General features: G+C 59.3%; 1 protein-coding gene across 1 annotated transcript in view; it reads left to right on the top strand.

The window, feature by feature from the left end:
- Window positions 1-345: 345 nt before the first annotated feature.
- LOC144678050 (rho-related GTP-binding protein Rho6-like) overlaps window positions 346-9,472 on the top strand; it is a gene marked incomplete at its 5' end in the record, with an annotated part of 10,136 nt that continues 1,009 nt past the window's right edge. The window contains 3 exons of the mRNA XM_078537978.1: window positions 346-433; window positions 8,732-8,841; window positions 9,354-9,472. The exon at window positions 9,354-9,472 is cut by the window's right edge and continues 16 nt beyond it. Coding sequence (XP_078394104.1) covers window positions 346-433; window positions 8,732-8,841; window positions 9,354-9,472 — 317 coding nt within the window. The remainder of the gene's footprint in view (window positions 434-8,731; window positions 8,842-9,353) is intronic.

Genomic DNA, 9,472 nt, shown 5'->3' with positions numbered 1-9,472 from the left:
GAGCTTTACTCTGTATCTAACCCCGTGCTGTACCTGCCCTGGGAGTGTTTGATGGGGACAGTGTTGAGGGAGCTTTACTCTCTATCTAACCCTGTGCTCTACCTGTCTTGGGAGTGTTCGATGGGGACAGTGTTTATGGAGCTTTACTCTGTATCTGACTGCATGCTGTACCTGTCCTGGGAGTGTTTGATGGGGATGGTGTAGAGGGAGCTTTACTCTGTATCTAACCCCGTGCTGTACCTGTCCTGTGTGTGTATAAGGACTGTCAGTTCCTCTAAGGCATTGTTACTTGTGCTGATTTCAGTGTTTAATGATGTGTGATCTCCTGTTCTCCTTCCATTACAGACCTACGTCCCTACTGTTTTTGAGAATTACACAGCCAGTGTTGAACTCGAAGGTCTTCCTGTGGAACTCAGTCTCTGGGACACGTCTGGTAAGAAGCTTTAAAGGGACATTGACATTGGAGTATTGTCTCGCACAGAAACTGGCCATTCAGCCCATCTGCTCCGTGTCGATGTTTCTGCTTCACATAAGCCTCCCCTGCCCCTCCCAAATTCATCTCCCCCTCCATCGCCATATCCTTCTATTCCTTTCCCCCTCGTGTGTTTATCCAGCTCCCCCCTCCTTCAATACATCGACGCTATTCACCTTGACCACTCCCCATGGGAGCGAGTCCCACACTCTCCCCCACTCCCCGTGGGAGCGAGTCCCACATTCTCCCCGTGGGAGCGAGTCCCACATTCTCCCCGCGGGAGCGAGTCCCACATTCTCCCCGCGGGAGCGAGTCCCACATTCTCCCCGCGGGAGCGAGTCCCACATTCTCCCCGCGGGAGCGAGTCCCACATTCTCCCCGCGGGAGCGAGTCCCACATTCTCCCCGCGGGAGCGAGTCCCACATTCTCCCCGCGGGAGCGAGTCCCACATTCTCCCCGCGGGAGCGAGTCCCACATTCTCCCCGTGGGGAGCGAGTCCCACATTCTCCCCGTGGGGAGCGAGTCCCACATTCTCCCCGCGGGAGCGAGTCCCACATTCTCCCCGCGGGAGCGAGTCCCACATTCTCCCCGCGGGAGCGAGTCCCACATTCTCCCCGCGGGAGCGAGTCCCACATTCTCCCCGCGGGAGCGAGTCCCACATTCTCCCCGCGGGAGCGAGTCCCACATTCTCCCCGCGGGAGCGAGTCCCACATTCTCCCCGCGGGAGCGAGTCCCACATTCTCCCCGCGGGAGCGAGTCCCACATTCTCCCCGCGGGAGCGAGTCCCACATTCTCCCCGCGGGAGCGAGTCCCACATTCTCCCCGCGGGAGCGAGTCCCACATTCTCCCCGCGGGAGCGAGTCCCACATTCTCCCCGCGGGAGCGAGTCCCACATTCTCCCCGCGGGAGCGAGTCCCACATTCTCCCCGCGGGAGCGAGTCCCACATTCTCCCCGCGGGAGCGAGTCCCACATTCTCCCCGCGGGAGCGAGTCCCACATTCTCCCCGCGGGAGCGAGTCCCACATTCTCCCCGCGGGAGCGAGTCCCACATTCTCCCCGCGGGAGCGAGTCCCACATTCTCCCCGCGGGAGCGAGTCCCACATTCTCCCCGCGGGAGCGAGTCCCACATTCTCCCCGCGGGAGCGAGTCCCACATTCTCCCCGCGGGAGCGAGTCCCACATTCTCCCCGCGGGAGCGAGTCCCACATTCTCCCCGCGGGAGCGAGTCCCACATTCTCCCCGCGGGAGCGAGTCCCACATTCTCCCCGCGGGAGCGAGTCCCACATTCTCCCCGCGGGAGCGAGTCCCACATTCTCCCCGCGGGAGCGAGTCCCACATTCTCCCCGCGGGAGCGAGTCCCACATTCTCCCCGCGGGAGCGAGTCCCACATTCTCCCCGCGGGAGCGAGTCCCACATTCTCCCCGCGGGAGCGAGTCCCACATTCTCCCCGCGGGAGCGAGTCCCACATTCTCCCCGCGGGAGCGAGTCCCACATTCTCCCCGCGGGAGCGAGTCCCACATTCTCCCCCACTCCCCGCGGGAGCGAGTCCCACATTCTCCCCCACTCCCCGCGGGAGCGAGTCCCACATTCTCCCCCACTCCCCGCGGGAGCGAGTCCCACATTCTCCCCCACTCCCCGCGGGAGCGAGTCCCACATTCTCCCCCACTCCCCGCGGGAGCGAGTCCCACATTCTCCCCCACTCCCCGCGGGAGCGAGTCCCACATTCTCCCCCACTCCCCGCGGGAGCGAGTCCCACATTCTCCCCCACTCCCCGCGGGAGCGAGTCCCACATTCTCCCCCACTCCCCGCGGGAGCGAGTCCCACATTCTCCCCCACTCCCCGCGGGAGCGAGTCCCACATTCTCCCCCACTCCCCGCGGGAGCGAGTCCCACATTCTCCCCCACTCCCCGCGGGAGCGAGTCCCACATTCTCCCCCACTCCCCGCGGGAGCGAGTCCCACATTCTCCCCCACTCCCCGCGGGAGCGAGTCCCACATTCTCCCTGCTCTCTGGGTGAAGAGGTTTCTCCTGAATTCCCCCGATTGGATTTATTAATGACCGTCCTATATCAATGGCCCCTTAGTCCTGCTCTCCCCAACACCACCCACCTCCCCAAACATTGCACTATCTCTGGGTCTCTCTCTCTCTCTCTCTCTCTCGCTCTTTACCCGCCATTCGCTAAGAGGAGGTTTGTGACTGTGAATGCCCGTTGGGATTACCCAGGCTCACCCCTCTGGTTTACCCAGGCTCTCTGCAGAACATGAGGTTCCCTGGCTCTTCCCCCTGCCGTCGGGCGTGGTGGAAGGATTTCCAGGCTGATTATCAGCCTGTTGAGTGGGGTATTGAACGTTCCTCCTGTAGCCGCCAAGTCCTGTGGCCTGACTCGAACCCAGATCTCATGACTCAGAGGTAGGGACGCTCAACACTGGAGCACCAGCCCTACCCCCTCAGTACATCCACCCCAGGGAAACCTCTCAGCTCTGGTATAGACCCTTCTCCAGTGCCCTTTCTCCAAGACGGAGACCGGAACTGTGCACAGTGCTCCGAGTGTGGTCTAACCCAGGGATACGGAGACCGGAACTGTGCACAGTGCTCCCAGTGTGGTCTAACCCAGGGATACGGAGACCGGAACTGTGCACAGTGCTCCCAGTGTGGTCTAACCCAGGGATACGGAGACTGGAACTGTGCACAGTGCTCCCAGTGTGGTCTAACCCAGGGATACGGAGACCGGAACTGTGCACAGTGCTCCCAGTGTGGGTCTAACCCAGGGATACGGAGACCGGAACTGTGCACAGTGCTCCGAGCGTGGTCTAACCCAGGGATACGGAGACCGGAACTGTGCACAGTGCTCCGAGCGTGGTCTAACCCAGGGATACGGAGACCGGAACTGTGCACAGTGCTCCGAGTGTGGTCAGCGCTCAACACTGACCCTCCGAGAGCGCTCACACCTCTGGAATGAACGTTAAACCGTGGCACCCTGACAAGGGAACCCTCTCCTTTTTGGAATGTCGCTCTAGAAAGCGGCCAGGAATTCTCCTCGCTGTCCCGGGAATGAATCCCTCTTCCTCGACCTTTACCTTCCCGCTCCGCCTCTGCACTCCCCACCCCCCCGAATACAGAGAGGGGGTTAAAATGAATGAGGGGGGGATTACTCAGTCTGGTCCTGCCTGGCTTGCTTCTCCCCGGGATGCAGTGGGATACGGGGCTGACATCATGAAGGCTTTTGACCTCCTCGATCAGGATTCATTTAAATGCAGAGGACATGATCTTTTCACGTGAAGTCAGGTAATATGGGCTCCCAGGCTAATAAACCTCCTCCGAGTTGGGTTGAAGAGTGTGTGAGACTCCAATTCCCCCCCAACTCCCCCTCTTCACTGGGTGCACACTGCCCTGTAAATCTCCACACACACACACGACTCCCGATTCGACAGACGGGACAGGGACATCGTTTTTTTCAATCATTCGATCACAGGATGTGGGTGTCTCTGGGCTGGGCCCAGCATTTATTGCCCATCCCTAATTGCCCCTTGAGAAGGTGGGAGGGGGTGAGCCGCCTTCTTGAGCCGCTGCAGTCCCGTGTGTGGTGTAGGTACACCCACGGCGCTGTTAGGGAGGGAGTTCCAGGATTTTGTCCCCGTGTGTGGTGTAGGTACACCCACGGCGCTGTTAGGGAGGGAGTTCCAGGATTTTGTCCCCGTGTGTGGTGTAGGTACACCCACGGCGCTGTTAGGGAGGGAGTTCCAGGATTTTGTCCCCGTGTGTGGTGTAGGTACACCCACAGCGCTGTTAGGGAGGGAGTTCCAGGATTTTGTCCTTGTGTGTGGTGTAGGTACACCCACGGCGCTGTTAGGGAGGGAGTTCCAGGATTCTGACCCGGCGACAGTGAAGGAACGGCCGATATATTCCCAAGTCGGGATGGTGAGTGGCTCGGGAGGGGGAACTTGCAGGTGGTGGTGTTCCCCGTGTGTCTGCTGCCCTCGTCCTTCTAGATGGTAGAGGTCGTGGGTTTGGGCGGCGCTGTCGAAGGAGCCCTTGGTGAGTTGCTGCAGTGCATCTTGTAGATGGTACACACACTGCTGCCCCTGTGCGTCGGTGGTGGTGGTGGAGGGAGTGAATGTTGGTGGATGGGGTGTCCATTGTGGGGAGGGTTTTGGGTAGGAAAGGTTTGCCGGGATGTGGTGGGGGGGTGGGGTTGACAGAGCAGAAGTGGGGGAGATTGGGGACGAAGTGGAATCGATCGTTCGAAGAGGTGGCGCAGGGACGATGGGCCGAATGTCCTCTCCCTGCTGGTGCTGTTGGGATCCTGCTCTGCGCAGTGTGTTCTCATTCAGCTGCCTGAATCCGAGGCTTTTGTTTTAACCCTCAGCGTGGTCGCTGCTGCTGGGAGCTGCTTCTAGCCCCCTGGGCAGTGGAGTGGACCCGGAGCGCAGGGTTGTGACGTGCGGTCAGTACAGTTCACCCCGTGCGGACACGGTCTGGAGGGAGAGAGGGGCAGCCTGTGGAGTTAGCATTGCAGGGGGTTAAATGAACCGTTCAGACTCGGGTTGAAACACCCGTGGAGGCACCGGGAGATCCCAGGGGGGGTGACCCAGCCTCTCTCCGCCTCTGGAGTTTCACTGCACTCCCCCCACGCTGAATCCCAACCCCCCCTCCCTCTCTCTCTCTCTCAGTCCCACACTCCCAGCTCCCGGGGACGGTCAGCCTGCACCTCCGGGGCACGGGGCAGACAGGGTCGGCCGGAACAGCCCCCGCACACCCCCCACTCCCCCTCCACCTCCTTTTCTGGAACGTTCCATCCTGGAAACAGCCTGGTTTCCACCACTCCCCCTGTCAACGTAAAGCCCACATCCCCCTCCCCCTCCCCCTCGCCGAGAGCCCACTCTCTTATCTCCAGCCAACCGGCTAACGCGTTTGACCGGTCATGCGTCTCGTGTCGGCTTAACTCCCTCCTTGCCGGCCTTTCCCCCACCCCCACCTCACCCCACCCTCCCACCTCCACCCCACCCCACCCCCACCCCCCACCCTCCCACCCCCACCTCATCTCACCCCACCCCCAACCTCCCACCCCCACCTCACCCCACCCCCACCCCCCACCCCACCAACATCTCAGCAGGTTTCCCAGGTAGATCTCCTCCAGCGGGGACCAATCGAACACGGCGCACGTACACGTACACACGTACACACACGCACACACGTACACACACGCACACACGCACACACACGCACACACGTACACACACGCACACACGTACACACACGTACACACGCGCGCACACACACACACACGCACATACGTATGCACACATACGCACACACACACACACACGCACATACGTATGCACACATACGCACACACACACACATGCACACACACACACACACACGCACATGCACACGCACACGCGCACACACGCGCGCACACATGCACACATACACACACACACGCGTGCACACACACACACGCACACACACGCGCACACGCGCGCACACGTGGACACACATGCACACACACACGCGTGCACACACACGCGCACACGCGCGCGTGCACATACACACATACACACACGCACACACATACACACACACACGCACACACATACACACACACACGCACACACATACACACATACATGCGCGCGCGCGCACACACACGCACACACAGAGGCACACACACACGCGTGGTTACCTGCCTCCTGTGTGGGTATAAGAAGGGTAATCGAGGTACTTGGTGAAGGGGCATTAAGAGCTGACAGGCAGGATACCGGCTCTGTCGGCTTTTATCTATCGGAGGAGACTGAAACAGGCCGGGGCTCTTCTCCCTAGAAAATCTCATGAGCAGGAGGAGGCCATTCAGCCCCTCGAGCCTGCTCCCCCCCATTCAGTACGATCGGGGCTGATCCGATTGTGGCCTTAACTCCACTTTCCTGTCTGTTCCCCACCCCCCACATAACCCTTGACCCCCTCGTTGATCAGAAACCCGTCTAACTCGGCCTCGAATATATTCACTGACCCGGCCTCCGCTGCTCTCTGGAGAGGGGAGAGAATTCCACGGACTGACCACCTTCTGAGGGAAGAAATTCCTCCTCGTCTCCGTCTTCAATGGGAGACCCCTTATTCTAGAAACTGTGCCCCCCTCCCTCCCTCGTTCTAGATTCCCCCAAGAGGAGGGGGGAGGGGGAAACATCCTCTCAGCATCCACCCTGTCAAACCCCCTCCTCCTCTTCTCAGAATCTGATCTGTTTCAATAAGATCCACCTCTCGTTCTTCTAAACTCCCAACGGGGGACAGGGGCCCAACCTGCTCAACCTTTCCTCACGAGACAAACGCACAGAATCTCACAGTGCAGAAGAGGCCCTTCGGCCCATCGAGTCTGCACCCGACATGTGAGAAACACCTGACCTACCTCCCTAATCCCGTTGACCAACACTTGGCCCCATAGCCTTGAATGTTATGACGTGCCAAGTGCTCATCCAGGTACTTTTTAAAGGATGTGAGGCTAACCCACCCTCCACCACCCTCCCAGGCAGCGCATTCCAGACCCTCACCACCCTCTGGGTAAGAAAGCTTTTCCTCACATCCCCCCCTAAACCTCCTGCCCCTCACCTTGAACTTATGTCCCCCTCGTGACTGACCCTTCAACTTAAGGGGAACAGCTGCTCCCTATCCACCCTGTCCATGCCCCTCATCATCTCGTCCACCTCGATCAGGGTCACCCCCTCAGTCTTCTCTGCTCCAACGAAAACAACCCAAGTCTATCCAACCTCTCTTCATCACTTAAACGTTTCATCCCCAGGCAACATCCTGGTGAATCTCCTCTGCACCCCATCGGTCTCTGCTCCACCGTTCAACCAGGTCACGGCCGATCTGACTGTGGCCTGAAGTCCACTTTCCCGCCTGTTTCCCCACCCCCCCACTCTCCTCTCCCTCTCCCCCCTGCCCACACCCTCGAACCCCTTCCCCCCTCCCACAACCCCATCACCTCAACCCCCCTTCTCCATCAAAATTCACACTGGCTCAGAACCGGAGCCTGAGGTGCTCTGAAAGCGAGAAGGTCATTTCCATAGGGTGCGAGGTAGAGAACATTGACCCCCCCTCTTTGGACAAGGCCAGAACTAGAGGGAGGAGTTGGGGGGGTGGTCATCAATATAAGATGGTGGTGCCAGGTTGCAATGCACTCAGAGTCCGGGTTGGCTATGGTAATGTCCACCTTTTTTTATTATTCATTCACGGGGATGTGGGTGTCTCTGGGCCGGGCCCAGCATTTATTGCCCATCCCTAATTGCCCCCTTGAGAAGGTGGTGGGTGAGCCGCCTTCTTCAACCGCTGCAGTCCCCGTGTGTGGTGTAGGTACACCCACAGCGCTGTTAGGGAGGGAGTTCCAGGATTTTGTCCCCATGTGGTGTAGGTACACCCACGGCGCTGTTAGGGAGGGAGTTCCAGGATTTTGTCCCGTGTGGTGTAGGTACACCCACGGCGCTGTTAGGGAGGGAGTTCCAGGATTTTGTCCCCGTGTGGTGTAGGTACACCCACAGCGCTGTTAGGGAGGGATTTCCAGGATTTTGTCTGTGTGGTGTAGGTACACCCACGGCGCTGTTAGGGAGGGAGTTCCAGGATTTTGTCCCGTGTGGTGTAGGTACACCCACGGTGCTGTTAGGGAGGGAGTTCCAGGATTTTGTCCGTGTGCTGTAGGTACACCCACGGCGCTGTTAGGGAGGGAGTTCCAGGATTTTGTCCGTGTGCTGTAGGTACACCCACAGCGCTGTTAGGGAGGGAGTTCCAGGATTTTGTCCCCTGTGGTGTAGGTACACCCACAGCGCTGTTAGGGAGGGAGTTCCAGGATTCTGACCCGGCGACAGTGAAGGAACGGCCGATATATTCCCAAGTCGGGAAACTTCTCAAGGGAGCAATTGGGGATGGGCAATAAATGCTGGGCAGGGCCCAGTGACCCCCACATCCCTGTGAACAAGTAGAGAGAGGTTTGAAGCCTGCATTGGTTGGCACAGCAGGAACCTGGTCGTGTTCATGGTCCTGAGCTGAGGGAAGACAAGAGTTTAGTGTCTGACCACTGGAGGGGTCAGTTATTCGGGTAGGAAGATGGGCCTGGGGCAGTGGTAGAGGGTTGGTGGGGGGGGGCAGTACAATATTTGGGAAAGGAGTCCCTATTATTCCAAAAATAGCACAGCGATCTCAAAGGTCAGGATGTGACTCCTTGTTTACTTGGTCCAGAATGTTCTTCTGAACTCTAACCTTCCTGGTTCCAGGGTCCCCATATTATGATAATGTCCGGCCGCTTTGCTATAGTGACTCGGACGCTGTCCTCGTCTGCTTTGATGTCTCCCGTCCGGAGACCCTGGACAGTGCGGTTAAAAAGGTAAATATCTCCGACGGTGCGGCGCTCCCTCAGCGCTGACCCTCCGACAGTGTGGCGCTCCCTCAGCGCTGACCCTCCGACAGTGTGGCGCTCCCTCAGCGCTGACCCTCCGACAGTGTGGCGCTCCCTCAGCGCTGACCCTCCGACAGTGCGGCGCTCACTCAGCGCTGACCCTCCGACAGTGCGGCGCTCACTCAGCGCTGACCCTCCGACAGTGCGGCGCTCACTCAGCGCTGACCCTCCGACAGTGCGGCGCTCCCTCAGCGCTGACCCTCCGACAGTGCGGCGCTCACTCAGCGCTGACCCTCCGACAGTGCGGCGCTCCCTCAGCGCTGACCCTCCGACAGTGCGGCGCTCCCTCAGCACTGACCCCGGGAGTGTCGATCTGGATTATGGGACTCAAGCCTCAAAGGTGCAACTAAATTAAAAATAGGGATTGACCATCTCTGGCTCTGATCCTTTGGCTTTACATGTTCCCTCTCTCCCCTCCTCCCCGCACCTCCCCGACCCAGTGGAACACCGAAATCCAAGATTACTGCCCAAGCACACGGGTTCTGCTAGTTGGGTGCAAGACAGATCTACGGACGGACTACAGCACAGTATTGGAACTCTCCAGTCAGAAACAGGCCCC

The sequence above is a fragment of the Cetorhinus maximus genome, unplaced genomic scaffold (assembly GCF_964194155.1).
Source record: "Cetorhinus maximus unplaced genomic scaffold, sCetMax3.hap1.1 HAP1_SCAFFOLD_3501, whole genome shotgun sequence".
Lineage (NCBI taxonomy): Eukaryota > Metazoa > Chordata > Chondrichthyes > Lamniformes > Cetorhinidae > Cetorhinus > Cetorhinus maximus.
This window is presented reverse-complemented; position numbering and strand designations above follow the sequence as displayed.